The sequence below is a fragment of the Trachinotus anak genome, unplaced genomic scaffold (assembly GCF_046630095.1).
Source record: "Trachinotus anak isolate AG129_WGS33_773 ecotype Australia unplaced genomic scaffold, CSIRO_AGI_Tana_v1 ptg000033l, whole genome shotgun sequence".
Taxonomy (NCBI): domain Eukaryota; kingdom Metazoa; phylum Chordata; class Actinopteri; order Carangiformes; family Carangidae; genus Trachinotus; species Trachinotus anak.
This window is the reverse complement of record NW_027273884.1, coordinates 1,639,209-1,658,351: the sequence shown is the minus strand read 5'-3', so window position 1 is coordinate 1,658,351 and position 19,143 is coordinate 1,639,209. Positions and strand designations below refer to the sequence as shown.

General features: G+C 39.2%; 1 protein-coding gene across 1 annotated transcript; it reads right to left on the bottom strand.

Annotated features, from left to right (window-relative positions):
• Nucleotides 1–443: 443 nt before the first annotated feature.
• On the bottom strand, nt 444–12,799 carry LOC139614006 (sterile alpha motif domain-containing protein 3-like). Its single transcript, XM_071471072.1, has 3 exons — nt 6,267–12,799; nt 818–1,830; nt 444–605 (listed from the first exon to the last, which is right to left on the bottom strand). Exons 2-3 carry the CDS (start codon nt 1,817–1,819, stop codon nt 444–446), a joined length of 1,164 nt encoding a protein of 387 aa, XP_071327173.1. The 5' UTR covers nt 1,820–1,830; nt 6,267–12,799.
• Nucleotides 12,800–19,143: the final 6,344 nt, after the last annotated feature.

Genomic DNA, 19,143 nt, shown 5'->3' with positions numbered 1-19,143 from the left:
ACTCTCTTTTGACATCAATGGCATCGGTCTGAGCGTGTAGGACAATAAAAAAAAAGACAACAAAAAGCAATTTTAAATCAACAGGTAGAAAAGATTTCACAAACATAAAACATTGAAATTAACTTTTTTTTAAATGTAAAAAACTTATATGTTTTTATGATATGTGAACTTACATTATCCTTGGGTGCTTTGGTTTTATGTCCAAGCAAGACATTTATTCATGTGGTCACAGTAAATGGTAACTACCATTGTAATGTCAGTGGACATTGTCAAATGTGCCCAACGTTCATATTTTATCAAACCATTCTTCAATAAAGTACATTACCCCCTCTCCATCTTGTTTTATTTATCTTCATCCCTCTTACATTTTCCCTTAAAATGTCAAGCATGACATAAATATTATGGCTGTTCAGTTTCTTTTCTTTCTTTCTTTTTTTTTATCCTCATACCTGGGTGATGGGTATCATGATGCTCTTGATCTTTCTTCCTTGACCACCCCCTTTCTTGGAAAACACCTTCATCAGGTTTGAAGATAAAACATCCAGTTCGGACAATAACTTTGGCAGCAAACTGACGGTTGTAATCCTCTTGAATTCAGCAGTTAGCTTAAATGAGAGAAGAAAAAAAAGGTACACAACAGTGAATTTGATTGAATTGACCAACTAATTGAACCGTCATCATCAAGTCTTCAATCACCTTACAAGTTACTTCAAAGGCTTGCTCATATTTGTTTGGCTTATACAAAATCACACTCTACATTATATTAAATGAAGACATATTGCAAAAGTAAATGAGTGCTCTGTATTTATTCACCCACCTCACGTACACAGAAGAGAGCCGGCCATTTGGTTTTGAAATCAGCAATCAAGGGTGCATCACGAATAACCTCTTGCCTTCTGTGTGCAAAGGTCTTCTCCATCATTTTCTTTACTTCTAAAAGCAGGGTCTCTCTTATCTTTTCAAGTGTCTCTGCAGATTCACCAGATGGGTAGGTGGGGCAGTAATTTACTTCTGCTCTTCTGGGCTTCTTTACACCATAAGCAGGACTGCATTTGTCTGCAGGTTTATTTGTCAGGGAATTCAGTTCAACTTCTGGACATCCAAGCCGCTGGAGCTTCCTCCGGTAGTTAGCAAGTTTGTACTTTAAGGTCACCTTCCAGCCACCATATCCAGTGGCAGAGCCTGGCTCTTTCAAACATGGATGGGATGACACAAGGGCTTTGGCAACCTCTTCAAACTCACTGTCTGAAGGGTACACTTTGTACTGAACAATTTCCTCAGCTAAACTGTCAATAATGGCAGTTTTAAGTCTAACATCTGGATCCAATAAAGTTCCACTTTCTTTGAATTCTGCATTGGCCTTGTCCAACTGAAGCTGACAATCATATGGGAAACGGGGTACAACAAAAACAACAGGCCATCCAGAGGATCTTGAAGGGGTGGACTCAGGAGAAGACAGGATGTCTGTGTCACACAAGCTACCAGATGAAAGTGATGAGTCATTACCAGACCATGATGTGGCAGGAATGGAGTAGGGTGGAGGTGGGGAGCCACCAGGCAGGGCAGAGGCAGTGGCAGCTGAATCAAAGACAAGCTTTAAGGTACTTTTGTCCTGGATCTCTGACAGTGAAGTCAAGTTGGTGAATTCATTGCCAAACTCAGCATCCATAAATTGCAGCCTGAAGTAGTCCTCTACCCAACACTGCCTCTTAATGTGCTGAACAAGTTCACCAATAGTCTCTGGGATTTCGTCCTGCAGGGTCAGTCTCTGGGAATCGTTTTCCCCAAGGATGATTCTGAGCTTCACTGGAGCAGCCATTTCACAACAATCTGTGAATAAAAACAAAAACACATGAAGACATAGATACAAAAATATATTTGTACAAGAGTACTTATCTAAGGTTGAGAGACTTATTTTCATTGGTTATTCTGAAATATATTTCTAGATTCATTAATGTGAAATTTCTGTAAAAAACACAAACAAAAAACAAGTGTGTATCATGCAACAATATCTTGACTTTAAGGATTAAGATACAGTAAGGTCACGTCATTAACCTTCTTCTTCCGGCTCTCAACGAAGACGGACGCATCTTCCCCCTCTCTCCTCTCCCTTCTCACGTCTTGTCCTGTCTTGTCTAAACCTTGGAAGCCTCTCTCCGCACTGCTCTCTGAATCTAAAATCATGGAATTGGTCGACTGGTCTCTCAACGCAATTGACAGGATCTTCTCGACGAGAAGCCCGGGTTTGGGGGAACCTGTCTGCCCTGGCGGAACGTACGCTGCTGGTTACATGAGGGACTCCTGGGAGCAGTGGAGGGTCGTGTGCCTGGCGATTCTTTCCGTTGAGGACATCGAAGATCTCTACATATTCGGAACTGTGATATCAGGCTTTCTGCTGATTGGATTAGGCATTGCCCTGGTGTATCGGAAAATTCAGAAGACGGTGACAGCAGTCCAAATCCCCACGTTGCCCGACATAATTGATGGAGTGAGTAAAGCTGTAAGCACTCAGACTGTGATTGTGAACCGCAACTTGGGAACCACCTTGGAAGGAGCTGTCAACACCCTGTCTGTGGTAATAGACAGAGCTGTTAATGCTCAGACTGTGGTCATAAATCGCAATATGGGCAACATCGTGGAGAAGCTTTCAGCTTTGGAAAGGAGAATGGATGAAGATGACCAGAATGGACTAACAGAGTAAGCCGTGTCTATTGAAATACGACTGCTCGCCCTAACCCAAACAATCATAATCTAATCTGCGTTCCGGCCCCTGCAGCACCAGCCTTGGCCAAGGCCAGTGCTGGAACAACTCCCCCACGAGATCGCTGCAGTGAGATGCTTCTAACCCCCCCCCCCCCCCCCCCTTCCTCCACGGACACCTGTTGATTGTTGACTCTGTCCGGGACCCGATCAAGGATGTCTCCATGGCAACTTGCTGTGTTATCGCGATGACGCCCTGCGAACTGAGGCACTGATTGTGAACTAGACGAAGCGACTCTCCAGGCCTCAGACCCCCAACCCCCAACCCCATCCCACGCCTTCGCCGCTTCCTCCCATCCAGTGCGGCGGGCGGGGTCTGATGGCGGCGCCTTAATGGCAGCGGCTAAAGCTGGTTGCCTGTCTGTACTGGAACCACCTCCTCCCCCCTTCCCCCCTCCCCTGGAGCAAGTTGTTTGCGTCGATATGTTGTAAAATGTGCTTATATATGCTTATGTTGCCGAGGTTTTTTTTATCAAATCCACACTGTACCCCCCCCCCCCCGAGTATAGTTTGGGTTTATTTCTTTTTTTTCTCCTCTCCTCTCCACATGTCCCCCCCCCCCCCTTTTTTTTTGCTACAGTCATCCTGTTATGTTATGTGTTGACGGGGTGATTGTTGTAATTTCGCTGCAATTGTACTTGTACTGTTACAAACTGACGGTTGTGACAATAAAGCCAATCCAATCCAATCCAATCCAAGACCTACCTTATACATGTATGTGTCTTTTTAATGTCACCATTCTGAGAGATCCAACAAAGTAGTCTGCCAGAGGGTAGTCATCTGCTAGGTCACTAAGCTCAATCAGATCTGTGTCTTTGGTTGGACATGCCGTGAGCTCAAAAGCCCTGTAATGCTCACTATACCATCCACAAAGTCTCTTAACCATAAAAAACAGTCTCTCCTGAATAACAAAAATGTGAACAATCTGTCCAAAATCAGGAAGTCCACTTGTAGACCCATGAGCTATAATCATGTCCTTTTTAAAAGTTACACCTTTGGTTGACACAGATCGAGTCATGTGTACCTCTCTGGTACCAGGAAATCTTTGTTCAATGTTCTCAACAATGTCTGTTTTTAAAACATCAACAGGAACTGTTGAGACATTTGTCAGCTCAAGGACAGGCTTTTCAAAACTTGATGCTTTCATGTGATACGAAATCATGAGCTGATGCTTAAAAGCAAGCGAGAGGGGCACGTTTTTGAAGCAGTTGGAGTGTCAAATTACATGCTTAAAAAAACTGTGCTTGGCCTCAAATCGCATAGTCCAGTGATCAATGAGAGGACCAAACTTCCTCATGAGTCCAGGATAATGGTCTAGGTAATGATGTTTGGGTAGAAGCTGGACATTAGGAATGAGTTCTTGGTATCTTTTGCGGTGCTCTGAAATTTTGCACTCAAGGTAAGCAATGGAGTCTTCTGTGTGTGTTGGAGCAACCACAAGCTCTACAACATCTTTTAGAACCATTAAAATTTGCCATGCCATTTCGTCTTCTGGCACAAGATGCCCAATGATGAATGGAAGAAATCTTATCAAAGCCCAGTTCTCATGAGCGTTCCCCCCGATTGTTTTTGAGAATGTGTGTGGAATTACGTGGGGCCTGTTAGTCTTGTCTGACCACTTGAAGGGAAAACTAAGGATAGATTTCTTCAGAAGCTCAAGACTGAAATATTTCTTGGATATCAGCAGTGACAAACAATGTGCAAGCTCCACAGGTACGATGCCTTCAAAGACATCATGCATGATATCTGGTGGAAAACCAGTCAGAACATTAAAGTGGGCAAGGTTTTTGGTGATTACACATGGGCCTTTCACCCCAAAACAGCTTGAACTGTTCTGCTGAGCTGAATTTACATGCGAGTCATGTAGTTCTTTAGTCCTCAGATCAAATGAACCTGATCTCACATCTCTTGTTTGGATCTCTGCCCGTGTTGCTGTGCAGAATCGGCAGATGTACCCACCAGAAAAACTTTCATAAAAACCTGCTACACTATGGGCACCGAGGTTATCCGCTGCAACAACTTGAATTGTGCCTTTAACACATTTACCAAGCAACGGGACAAAAATTCCTTCCTACTCAAGGGTTTTTACATCTTGAAGAAGAGGATGCAAGACATTGTCATAACCGTACTTCTTCACATTATCAGATTTGCACAAGATTGCCAGGTAAATTGCGGAAAGTGCTGAATGTGAGCCCGGAGGCAAATTACTCAGAGTCCAGTAGACACCACAGAGCTTATGTTTCCTGCGCGAAGTGCCAAGAGGATTACACAGCTCGAAATCGTCTATGTACAAAGTTAGCAAGATTCTTAACTCACCCCCTGAAAGAAAACCGTTTCCCTTAAAGTGAGAGCCATCTTGAAATGATTTATAAGTACACTGTTCTCCTGTGATCCCATGACTCTGATGTGCTCTGTGGTTTTCAACAACTTTATCCACAACATCTTTCCTACTGAAGAGCTGTTGCAAGCAGTAAAGGCACGTACTGAAAGCTTTTGTTTTCCTTTTCATCAAGCATGTACTCAGTAGGTTCAATGACATTAAAGTTCTCCCTGTAAAATTTGTTTCGGAGATATGATGTGCTCAAAGAACCACCTTTCTCTATAGATTTTAGCAAGGGGTGAGATGTTGCAAGGGCTGTGGCTACTTCTTTTATCACTGACTTTTCAGGTATGGAGCCATGTTTCTGAAACACAGTTTCAGTAGTGTTAACAGTGAGAGGAAATGCAGCTGAGCACAACAAATAGTGTAGCTCCTCTAGAAACTCATCAACTTTTGTGCCTGGCACATATGCGAAATGTTCTAGTTTAAGCAAAGCTGCAGCAAAGTTCTGCTCAATAATTTCAGGCAGGGTCTTACTTGTATCATCATTATTTGAAGATGTACTGTTTAATTCCACTGCAGAGTCATCTGGGTTAAGTGTATCTTCCTCTGCACTGTCAGGTGATTCTTGTGAAACTCTGGTTGTTGTCACTATCCCTGGTTTAAAATCATTTAAAGAATGGGGGTTGTGTTTCCGGTTCTTGTGGGAGTGAAATGTTGCATAGATATTTGTTTTGAAAGTACAATCCCCAAACATACAGGTAACAGTTTCATGACTCTTAAAATGAATGCCAATATGTGTGAAAAAGTCCCTGTAGAAATATTGCTACAGTTGCACAAAGGACAACAAAATGTTTTCAATTCCAGGAGCTCCTGACTTTGAGTTTGCTTAGAATGATCTCTACTTAAATGTATGCGCAACGCATTTTGCATCTTAAAATTGCATGGACAGTTTTGATATGGGCATGAGTGAAGTTGTCTATGGCGGTGATGTAGTCTTAAATGTTTAAGTAGATCATATCTAGTAGAAAAAGATACTCTACACTCCTTGCACCTCCACATATCAGTAACACACAATGGTAAAATCTAACATATCTGGGCATTTAACATTTTTCATTTCCCATCTTCCCCTTTTCACCTTACTTGATCTTAAACAGTCTGTCACTACATTTGTGTACAAACTTACTGTCTACACTGAACCTGACAGCAGATGACTCCCTTTTCCTGCAGTCACTCTTGTTTGATGATGCCAGAAGAGGACACTTTCACAGGAGTATGGCCAATGGTGGTGATGTCTTGTATGATGACACGGGACACGTTTACAGCCACAAATTTCTGTGATGAATTGAGAGCGAAAAGAGAGACAGGATGAGGGAGAAATACAATAACTTTAACGTAGAAAGGGAGCTATAAATGCAAAAACAATAGTTAATCCTACGTATGACTGATGTTTCTATTATTTTCAATGAACTTACACTGAATCTGACACTAGCAAATGACTCTTTTCCTGCAGTCACTCTTGTTTGATGATGCCAGAAGAAGACACTTTCACAGGAGTTTGGCCACTGGTGGTGACTTGTATGATGACACTGGACACATTTACAGCCACAAATTTCTGTGATGAATTGAGAGAGAAAAGAGAGACAGGAGAAATACAATAACTTTAACGTAGATAATATTAGAAAGGCAGCTATTTGCAAAAACAATAGTTAATCCAATGTATGACTGATTCTATTATTTCCACTGGACAAGTACATTAAATATGCTTCCTTATGTTTGTGGAGGGACTGATTTGACTGAAAACTAAAAGTGCGTGAATGTGCCGCGGTGCAACCGAGAGATACTGTAGAAATCCATAGCAAAGCTTCATGTCAGGACAAATGCCTGAGAAGTGTGCCGTGGAGGTTGGTGGTGGCTACACTGGGCTAGGAGCTAACGTTAATGCACACAAACAGTGCAACAGTACTTTTACACTCACAGTAGCACACGTTCTCTCCTTCCTCAACAAAGTGCATAACATCAGACTGTGGAGAGCTCCGTAGCGCAACGAACTGCTGTGTTTACACTCTCCGAAACCTATAAGAAGACGTCAAACTAGCAATTGAGACCAAAAACTCAGTAGTAAAATGTTTACTGAGGTAATAAATCTAGTGAAAAGTAGGGTCATTTTCCCATAGACTTCAATACAATCAGACGTCTTTTGGCAAACAGTGGAGTTGCCCCCTGATGGTCATTAGATGGCATGCAGGTTTAAGACTTCACTTTTCACTTTCAATTTTCAGATCCAGAGTCAACATCCAGTCTTATACACAGTCTATGGTCTTAGCCAAATAGGTTTGTCTGGTGTTCATAATAACGCTTTAACTCTTTATCTAATGGTACATAATCATGCACAGGTAACATTTGACAGAGAAAAGCTGACAGAGAAAAGCTTAGATAGAAAGGGCAACAACTAAGCCTGTCCCTTTCAGCCCCACTCAGTCTCTGGATCATTGGTCTTTCAGCAACTGTTTTTGCAACTGCTATCAAAATGAAATTATCTTGCATCAATCTGCTGATTTTCATCCTCCTGAATTTCTCACTTGCAGAGGTCAATTTTCAATAAGATTTAGGGGTATCAAATGATGGAATGGCTTTCTCCATTTTTGCAAAGAACTGCTCCTCTATAAAATGTTACAAAAGATGCTAAAAAAGATCATTTTATTGCTGTTTTAGAACTGTTTTTTTTCCACCATGTATTACTGCTTTATTTGTTTTTTTTTTGCTGATATTGACTTGTATTTTCAACATTGCTCATGGAGTTACACTCATACATGTAACATTTTCTCATTTTTTTCTCTTACTTTGATATTATTGTTATTATCATTGTTTATTTATTATATATATTTTGAATCTATTAGTCTTTCATTATCTTGATGTAGTCATTTTCTTGTCTTGTATGCTCATTTTATATTTTTATACTTCTGTATTTTTTCAATATTGCTTAGATGGAGGCTTTAAATAAGCACACCTAGGCTGTTTGCCTCTCCCTGCACTGTATGTTATTTGTTTTCCTTGTCATTTTATTTGTATTTTAAGTTGTGCAAAACAATAAATAGAAAAAAGAGAGTCTCTGTGCAGTTTCAAACCAGCAAACACGTTTTTAGATCATTTTCTCCTGTATGTTACAATGTTAACAATAGCAGCCAAACACATGAAATACCACATGTTGCTGACGTAGCTGCTGTCTTTTTATAAATACGGTGCTGCAGCACAGCAGCATGACGCACAGAGCAGTTAAACACCTTGCATCACTTTAAGGTAAGATCTTGTGAAACGTCTAACAGAGTTAATGGAAAAAAAAAAAAAAAAAAAACTTAAGCAAATAGTTTCATCTTGTCAGCATCAGGAGCAATCCATGTCCAATAAAAAATGGCAAATGCTAAAAATTGTCAATACTCCTTTTTTTTAATGAACTACAGCTTTAAGTCCTTTTGATGCTGCTGGCTGGAGCTCACTCTTTATCATCTCACTCAGCCGATTGCTCACTGCAAAGTTGTCAATCTCTGTTCTGGGGCTGGCAGATGGTCAGCTCTGATTTGATTTCTCCAAAGCTTTCACCACACTTATGAGTCTGGGTACATACACAAGTCACAGCCACAAGACTTGTAGATGATGGAGTGATAATGACAGATGGCTAAATACGTATACTGATATTGAGTAATATTTTTATTGTTTTATTTAGTTTACTTTTCATTCAGTCATTTGTGAAAATACAAAAATACAAAATACCATAGTCTGGACTCATCATCATGGGCCTGCCTCCACTTTAGCAGTTCGATTGGGTCTGTGTGCAGCCATGCCAATTTCTGTTTGTGATCAGATGGGTAAATTGGGCTGAAGAGGCTGGTGATCATGGACTTCTAGTCAAAGCACTTAGTGTTATGTCACTAACAGTACAGACAGGAAGTATAGAGAAAGAAAGAAAGAAATAAGCTATCCTATAAACTAGGTTTTTTAATGCACATTTTTCTAATCCACTGAGTTTTAAATACTAACTGGCCACTCAAAGTATAATGGAGAGGGCTCGTTTCCAAGTTTATTGGCATTAATAATGAACTGAGAGCCAAGATAACCCCAGGTCTGTCATATGGAAAATGAATCAGCCTTGGATTTTACTTAAGTGGGGGAATTTTTATGCAGAGGAAGGCAAGAATGAAAATCACCTGGTTTAAGGCAAAGCAGCTCAGTCTTAATGTGTTTTAAGGTTTTAAGCTGAATTAGCTGTGTAATAGACTGACAGGCTTATGATCACTCAGTCAGTCATAATTAAGTTTGATACACAGTGCAGCGGGTTCTTGCTTTGGCTGGAAAATGCAATGTTGTTTCACTGTGAGTCAGAAACTGGCTGGTCAGTCACACCTACAGTTAAAGTATGAGTGACACTCGAGCATGTGCAGCGAGGTCCACAAGTCTGAGGCCATTTTCCCATTGAAGTGAATGGGAAGATATTTTGGTTTGTGGTGATGGTTCGCGTTTTTAATGCGTGTGCCTCTTAAATTTATAATCCTTTAAACCTTTGTTCAGTGTATTTACATTCAGTAATTACCTATCTGTCTGTATTTATTGTTCCCTTTTTCTGTCAGTATTTATTGTTCGTGGTTGAGTCTGCAAATCCCATTCTGGATCCAAATGTCCTTCACACCCACATGGGGACTACCAGGAAATGATGCAGCATATAATCCATCATAATGTTTTCTCACTGATAACAGCTACAAAATTTACTGGTCAGTCTGTTTACTCCACGTCAGAGTTACTGCTAATGCAAACTGAACAAATTATTGACTAAAAACATAAAACATGGGTTTGTTTGGTTATGATACACCAGTTGGTGGTCTGCTGTTGTATTTCTGACAAAGCAGCTGATATGGATGTTACCATATCAGTCAGGACTGATTTTTAAATTTTTAAAAAACAAATTACTCAAATAAAAAAAAAAAAAAGAAAATATATAAAATTTAATAATAATTTTCTCTTTAAACATATTTTTTGACACCACTAATGGGAGATAATAGAAAACCAGCTCAGGCTATGTAAAATTTATGTATTCTGTGTATGAGTGCTGCTACTGGTCTGGGGGAATCACTCTGCTTCAATAAACTCTAAATCAGCTACTTCCTTGACTTCAGAAGAAAAATCCTCCAGCACTGCTTGACTCATCCCTCCTATCTAATTCATATTCAATGTATTATTAATATACAGTGTGTCATGCTTTATTTTTATCTTGGTTTGCCCAATAGGGAGACAGTGATAGAGAAACACTCAAGGAGAGGAAGTCAAGAATGGAAAGGCTGGAAAGAGACAGATAGGGAGACAGATTGATGTGGTCAAGAAGCTAATATAAGTGACAGTATTTTGCTCTGTATCCAAACAGAATTGGACTTCAACCCTGTCAAGTCTGTGCCTAGAGGAGGGAAATTAACAATCTGTCTGTTCGTTTAGTGACTTGTAGTTTCCTGATGCCTCCCAGCACCTGCTTGGAATCTTAACAAGGACCAGACATGGCAACGGGAGAGAGACGGAGAGTGACAAAGGAAAACAGAAAGGGAAATGGAGAGATATCCTACATTGAATTCATAAGGGAAAGCCGTTAGATATGTTTCCTGATTGAGATGCAGGTCAGTTTTCAGGTGGTGGATTACTGTGGAAATGGGAGGTTAGGACACTAATGTCTCAGACTCCCTGAATACCAAAACTTTTAACAAGGAAACACTTGTTTTTAAGTGTAGGAAATGATTAATTACAGATAAACATGTGGATAAAAACGATAAATCACAACACACCCTCATGAGTCACTCGCTAAGTGAATCTGTTTAAAAGCTGCACGGCACAGGTTCGTGAAGCTGCTCTAAAGATTCACAGTGGTCACTCCTGCTTTTCAACCATACCAATATGGTTGCTAAACCCATGAGCGCTTTTTCAAAGTTTTTCTAAGGACTTTGCCTCAATCTACAGAGTCTTAGTTTGAAGAAATTAGATCTTTTTCTCTGCGGCATATGACTGTAACACTTTTGACTGAAAAGACTCACTGTTTACTGTATGTGTGTAAAAGTGTAGTTAAGGAAGCTTCATGCTGGAGAAAACTTCACCAATGATGTCCCAAGACTTCAACTGAGCTCAAACGCATGAACGTTTCTGAACTGTTTCTTTGAACTGTCAGGTCAGTGCCACAGGGCAAATGGGAATAATGTAATAAATGTATTAACTTTGAGAGATTAAGTCCAATGTTATTTGTATAAAGATGCAACTCTTTGTAACTTGATTAAAATTGAAAACCGCAAACATTTGAGACAAGATTGGCCAAAAGCTATTCTATATACTTTTGTCCCTGGGCTTTGGCTTATTTTCTGTCATAGATTCCATCATTCCATTTACATCTTAGACCAAGTAAGGCTATATCAGCAAAAGTATATTGACCTGAATTGAATAAGGGTACATTTTATGGCTTATTCTATTGTATTGCCTTTTGTTGTTATTCAGCCATTTATTACACCAACAAGAAAACTATGAACCAGACTAAAATATATATTTTTACAAGACAGTAGTACTAATACATGAAGAGCCTGTCCTGTCTTGTAATTTTGTGCTGCCTGTCTGTCCTGTGCTGAAAGTCTCTCTCCTGCATCTTGCTGCTCTCTGCCTGAACATCTTCACCTTTCTGTTCTCCTTCATGGCTGAAGAAGTTTTAACAACATATAAAATATGCGGTATAAAGGAAAACCATTTTAAAAAATCACTTCTATGGTAATCTTCAAAATATTTACGATTAAGTGACAATGACTCACTCCAGTGATAATGCAGAATCGTGCTGCCTCAGAGTTTTTATCCTTCCCTGGCTCATGTCTGGACTGTGGTTGAGAAGCACAGGGGAGATGTAGGAACTTGGGTTTTGAGGAGCCATAGCAGAGAGAAAAAAAAACAAACCTGAAAAGAAAGAAGAGTGTATACGTCTGGCGAGGGGCAAATGGATCGTTTTTTAGTGTCTAAAGTGAAAGTGAGAGAGGGTACAGAGTCTGGGGTGAGCAGAAAAGGAGGAAGTATGACCCTGATTATTTAAAGTTTGGCTTTTCGTGTATTGGTCCTGATGATGCTCCGCTGCCACAGTGTGTCATCTGCAAAGAGGTGCTAGCTAACGACAGTATGCCACCATGTAAACTCCGGCGTCATATTGAAACCAAGTACCAAAGTTTAACGACCAAGCCGCGGGAGTTTTTTGATCGTAAACTTAATGAATTACGGTCACAGAAGAAAGTCATCGAGTCGTTTGGCACCGTGAATACCAAGGCAACCGAAGTATCATACCGCGTAGCGTTACGCGTCGCGAAGGCGGGGAAACCCCACAACACAAGGATTTACACATGATGTTGAGACCGCGATATGAAAAGCAGCGCTGTACATGGTGCGCAGTGATGCTAAAAATCTCTGATGTTGATCTGTTTATTATTTGATTTGAGGAATTGCACAGAGGCCTTAAAATGAATGTATTCAAAAAGATGTAAAAAAAAAAAAAAACAAAAAACAAACAAACAAAAAAAAACTGTTAAAATGTGAAAAAAAGATGTTAAAAACATACAGATGTTAAAATGTGTGTTTAAAAAAAAAGATAATTAAGCACATACACAGATAAAGATGATTAAGATTAAGATGTTTACAAAAATAAAGATGTGTATAACATTTATTGTTTAAAACCTTTTTTAAGCCTGTGTGGAACATACAAAGTAACAACAATAACAGTAATAATAGTAATAATTAGGGGATTGTGAAGGGGGGGCGGCATGCTTTTGAGTTCTCTTAGGGGAGGCTCACTATCCCACACTTTGAAAACCCCTGATGTATACAATACATTTCATGTATAGGCACCTTTCAAGGCACTCAAAGACATTTTACAACACAGTAAAAGATAAAATGCAATTATACTGCATACAATACAAAATAAATAAGAATAATAATAGAATAAACATTTTGAAGAGGTGTGTTTTGAGGTTTTGAGTGTTGTGCATGAACATGCTCTATTTGGCAATGAACAGATGATGAACTGAATGTATACTAATGAACGTCAATATGAGCTTTGTTCACTCTAACAACAGGTAAAGATGTTCATCCACCAGAACTAGCTCATTTTAACCTTTGCAAACTGAACTTTGAGCTAGCTCTTGTGAAGTGTGAGTAGAGATACCATACAGAAAAAAAAGACTACCTTGTCATTGTGTGATTTAAAATACAGTCTGAGACTCAGACTTTTTGAAGCCCGTTGACTAATTATCTGATACATATACTAGAAAGAGGAAGCACTTCACTTTTCAGACAGATGAGGAATTTGCAATTGGAAAAATTTGAAGAAAAAGTGTTATCACATATTCTGACTGAAACACCTGGCCAGTGGAGGCAATAGTAGGGAATAGATAGGGTGCGTGCAATACACAGTACACTGACAATAAAGGAAAAAGGACAGTATGCAAAAAATTATTTGACAGGGCATTTCTTTCACTTGTCAAAATCTCCATAAAGCAATGCAAAGTGCTCAACTCAAAACTAATTGTGAATTTCAATATAGAAAAAAACCCATAAAATAAAGAGAAGATAACTCCCAGCTCAGTATAACAAATGCTATACTGCACACCATGTATTTTGTAGTGTCTTATGTGCCAAATCATATCCCAAACATGATTAAAACCAGGTTATGACTTGTTATGCATGTAAAGCTACTGACTGACTGATTTTTTGCTGTTGATGGTATGGCACGAATTTTGAATAATGGTAGATAAAGATGATTTATCAAACTAGAATATCAAGAAATTAGTAGAAGTGATGTAAAATGTTACAATGAGATCAATCTCCTAAGGGGCACTGATGGATGCCTGGAACAATTAAATATCCAGAAATTGCCCCAGTTGGCATATTTGATGTGTTATACTATTTTTGTTTGAGTATCTTTTTTTCTGCTAACAGTGTGGTACAAACATTTCTCACTGCATAGGCTGCTTACTTGGCTGATTTTGATCAATCTCTTTTTCTTCAGCCAGAATGCACTGGGGAAAAACACTAGTTACAGTTTCCCATGAATTACTAGTGGTTACCCACAGAGAGTGGTCTCCTCTGTGTGAGTATATTATAGAAATCAATGAATAAAACATGTCAATAATGCTTAAATACCTGGTTAACTGAAAATATGTACTGACAAAATCTAACACAACCTTACTCAAGTTGAATTACTCAACTGTTTGACTGCCTCATAGTGTGTTTTCCCCATGTCTGAGCAGTGGTACGATATTCACCCTCACTCAGCTCAATAAATTAGCACTGATACACTAATCAGGCCCATATGCACTGTATCAATACAGCAGCTATTCTGGGAGGCTACAAAGACTCCCTGCCTGTGCATGTGTAAATCTCTTATCCTATTGATGTCATGTCTGCAGCATCAGCAGACTTCCCACAATGACATTGATTCATCGTGAACCACACTAATCAACTAATCAAAGAGTTACAGATTGGCTGACCAATTTCATCAGCTGTTACAACACACAGCTCAGTTTGGAAGATCTGGGAACACAACACTATCCCAAGTGGGGAAGTACTGCATGGCTGTCCTACATGAGTTATGTTTGGCAGTCAGTGATTAAATGAGAATATACCGTAGCCTATATCAATTCTTGTGTCTCATCACAAAATAAAGTAAACACTGTATACATTTCACTACAACTTGTCTATTGTACAGTCAATGAGCCACCATTCATCCATTCTTGAGCTCGAACACACTGTCAAAAGATTTCATGGAGAACCAATGCCGTAAAATTCACAGTCTAAATTCCATTCATGTTCCCTGTATTGGTATGAAGTCAGAAAATCTGAAGAAGAGCTACCTCAAAACCCGGACCTGTACAACAGAGAATCTCCAGCTCCTTATGATGAATGCCCATGTTTCTCAGGCCAGATGAAAGATTCTTCCAGTGTGTCCTGGGTCCCCCAGACAGGAGTGCCGAGACAAAGGGATATTTTCAGGATCAGCACGTGGGAGTTTAATTGCCGTCATGTTCTTCTGACCTTGTCTCAGACATCCTGATTCTTATCAGACATGCTTGATATTTTCTAGGGCACTCTTATTGTGTGAGCAGTCAAACAAGCCCATTTTCCAATGATATTGCTTCAGGTAATGTGACATGTTGTCTGATAAAATCATGTGTAGCAGGTACCTAGTTTTACTAGATTCTTCACCTTGCTTCTGCCAGTACAAAGGAGAAGGCGGCTCAACATCTGGGTCTTCCCCAGTCACAAAGCCTCTTATTCTATCACATAGATTGCAACCAGCAATCCTGGGGAGACTTGTATCTAATGTATCTTACTTTGGTTACTACCCAAAGCTTATAACCGAAGCTTGTGAGGGTTTAAGACTGGTACATTGAGGGTAGAACTCAGCTCTCTCTTCACCACAGCCATCTGATACACAGCTTGCACCTGAAATGGTGATCAAGCTCACAATATTTTACTATGATTTGACCAAGGATCCAGTATACCTAAACTCCTCCAACTGTGGCAACTGTTCCCCGAGTCCACTTTTATCCAGCAGAGAACTATGGTTTCGCACATAATGATGTTGATTATCATAACTGCAAACTGTTCGAGTGTACTTAAGAAATCTCAGTTAGTTACAGCCAAAAGATCCATTATTTTCCATTAAAAGGTAAACGGTAACAAGGTTCACCCTTGTCATAATCCATTGCCCACTGGATGAGAGATCAAAAGCTTTTCTAAAAATAGGTTTTTAAAAATTTGAATTACCACCAACATTCTTCCATCAACCGGTCCAGTTGTGGTTAATTAGCAAATGTTTTCTTGAGTTATGGCCAAAAACATGTTCTGTATGGTCATTGTGACCTGACCTTTGACCATCAAATTCTAATCAGTTCATCCTTTAGTCCAAGTGAATGTATATGCCAGATGTAATGAAACTCCCTCTAGGTATTCCTCATATATCACAAGTTCACGAGAGTCTGTGGTCACCTTGACTTTTGACCAACAAAATCTAAACAGTTTGTCTTTGAGTGCAAGTGAACATTGCCCAAAATTTGAAGAAAATCCCTCAAAGTGTTCCTGAAATATCACATTCAAGAAACCCACATTGTGCTTTGTGAGGTCACAGTGACTTTGACCTTTGACCACCAAATTCTAATAACTTCGTTCTTGAGAACTAACAGGAGTGTGGTCTTTCTTTCCCACGGACAGTGCACCAGCGGATACCTCTTAACGAGGCTACAGTGTATGCATTAATGTATGGATTATCAATGTCTGAAGCCAAAGCAGACAGTCAAATGGACTTTCTAAAGGACTCTAAAGGACTTAAGAACCTCTTTTCATGACAAGCAGTCAACAAGGTATTTTGTTTCACTGGTAGAATGCCTTTGTTTCACATTCATATGAGCTTCAAGAACCCAAGTCTTATTTCCATGATTTAGAGAATACTCTCTTAGAGCAACACAGTTCCACAACAGTAAGAACAGATTAATTGAGACTTAACCTCTCAATAACTTAAATGTTAGAAACAGTCATTTCAGCTAGTCCAACAAATTAACATATGTTCATATCCATTGGCCATAGTAATTATGACAGGATCGAATGAGGGAAATAATAACAGTACACAAGGAGGAGGTTGGAATATACTATATATAACAAGATATAGTATTTTAATACAGGGACAACTGTTTGTTTACCATTTCCAACCATCAGTCAATATATATATATATATATATATATATATATATATTTTTTTTTTTTTTTTGCAAGCATGACCTTCTCAAAGTTAATTGTTAATTAATGTAACCATGGAGACAAAAATTCCTCTTAACAAAGTCCTTATTTTAACTCTAACCTTGACCTTTCCTTAAGCCCAGTTAAGTTTTTTTTGTGCCTAAACCCTACTGTGCCTTAACTGTAGTGTTGTCACATCAAAAAAAAAAGATTTATTTTTCAGTTACTTATTTGGCACAGACAAATGATATCCCAATGTGCTGCTCATGGGAGTGTCAGATCAGAAAACTCCTCAATATGTCTCTCTACAGGCCATGGACAAACAACATATCTTGTCATTTCATTTTGTTGGATTCATCATATCTTATCTACCTCTGCTGCCTAGCTATTCAAGAGCTTACTCAGCACCTACCAACCTCTGAGGCAACTTAATATTTTGGGGATAAAGCAAAGAAATAATGATGAATGGCGAATGAATATTGTATGTATGCTATATGTAAATGGGAAAGTATACAGTATAGGGTGCCAGAAGCCTGAAGTGAATATTTGACTTAATATCAATTTTTTCAATGTTTTGGAAATTTACAACTAATTTTACTTGAGCTATCCTCTACATTCCAGTAACAGAAGTTACATTTTGTTTCACACTAACTTAGGCTAATAAGTGCAGAGTCACTTATAAAGTGAAAAGACAAGTTTAAAGTTTATATATATTCAGTAACTGTGCTTTAAAAGATCATACCATTGAGGATATTAGTATTATTTCCATTCAGACTGAGGGTCATGCTGTCAATCCATCCCAGAAACTCTTGTCAGATCCCAGGAGTGCTGCCATGACAACTATACTAATCAGAGTTCTGCAGCCTGATTACCATCACAGAATTAATTGCAGCATGGAGACAGACATACACACCATCAGGTCTGGGAGGTGTATGTGTGACCTGTTCTATCAGCTTTATTATCATTCTGCGGAGGCAACACCGACTCTTAGTCACTAATATAGGTTTGCCAACTATCCCATAAAATATGAAATCACCTGTAATTGGAAACGAAAAGATGTGTTCTGTATTGGGACACACTTTGTTCAATATTTTTGGTTTAAATCTATGGAACAGAAATATTACATGTTCTATTAAGACAGAGTGATTTATATGAGATAGAAGGAAATCCTCCAGCTCTCCCACAGCCTGTCTGTCATTTTATGTTCCACTACCCACGCAAAGAATGGACTTGTCATTGGTCATGACTCATGTCCAATGCAAAGTGCTGTCAGCGTCGATACGCCTGACAGCAGTGCAAGATTCAATAAATGGCATCCACAAGCACTGTCTGCCAGCAAAAAAACAGAGGAGATTCCAGAAATACAGAAGGGAATGAGAATACGATTACCAATGGCTGGGATACATGAGCAAAAATGTGTACAAGGGAAACTGCACCATCTGCAACCAGGTTTTCTCCATGAGTCATGAAAGAATTTCTGACATCATACAACGTGCACTGGAAGAAAATCACACAAAGAGTAAGAGGCTGTGGAAGACATAGGGAGATGGCACATTGTCAAAGTTCCCACAAGTTCAATGCAAATGTAACATTGTCATTTTGGACAAAATGAGGATTATGCAATAATTTAATATCTGTTATAGGTCCAGAGTAGTCAGAGCCCCCCATTCATACTTTCCTTAATTCTATTTCAAGGAGCTGGCCATCCCACCACTACATTTGGTGCATACTCAGGAAAATAGAAGAAGTCGTCTATGAAGATTCTGAGTCATTCAGGTCATTGTTATCTGAGAAAAAGTAAATCGAGGACAACTGGACTTATTGTGGATACTTGGATTCAATTTTCTGTGTATGGGAAAAGTCAATTAACCATCTAAATATGTATTATCAGTTTCTCCTGGGGGCACATCCCAGTATGGACTGAGTGGCAGGTAGACACCCAGGACAGATTCCATCCATCAGAGGGAGAGCACCCATATTCATACCTTAAGACCAAATGAGTCTAAGCGCAAAGAAAATGCAACAAGGGAATCGAACCTAAATCCTGACAGTGCAAACCTCTGATTCATCATTCAATGCACAATTTCTCACTTGTATTAGAATGAAAATAACCACCAATCCTGCTGCAAAGTACTAAAGGATTTTAATTTCCAGCACATCTTAACAAAAATGGACAGCACCTTGGTTGACTAAGTATGCACATCCTTCACTCCAAGCTTCAAGATTTTCATCCATCTTTAAAAAGTTCTTGGCACCAGAGCTTAAAACCTTTTATTTAT

Coding starts and splice junctions, on each gene's coding strand:
- LOC139614006 (XM_071471072.1), bottom strand. CDS start 1,819: ATGGCTGCTCCAGTGAAGCTCAGAATCATCCTTGGGGAAAACGATTCC. Junction 606..817: donor CTCTCTTCTGTGTACGTGAG/GTGGGTGAATAA, acceptor CTCTCATTTAAG/CTAACTGCTGAATTCAAGAG.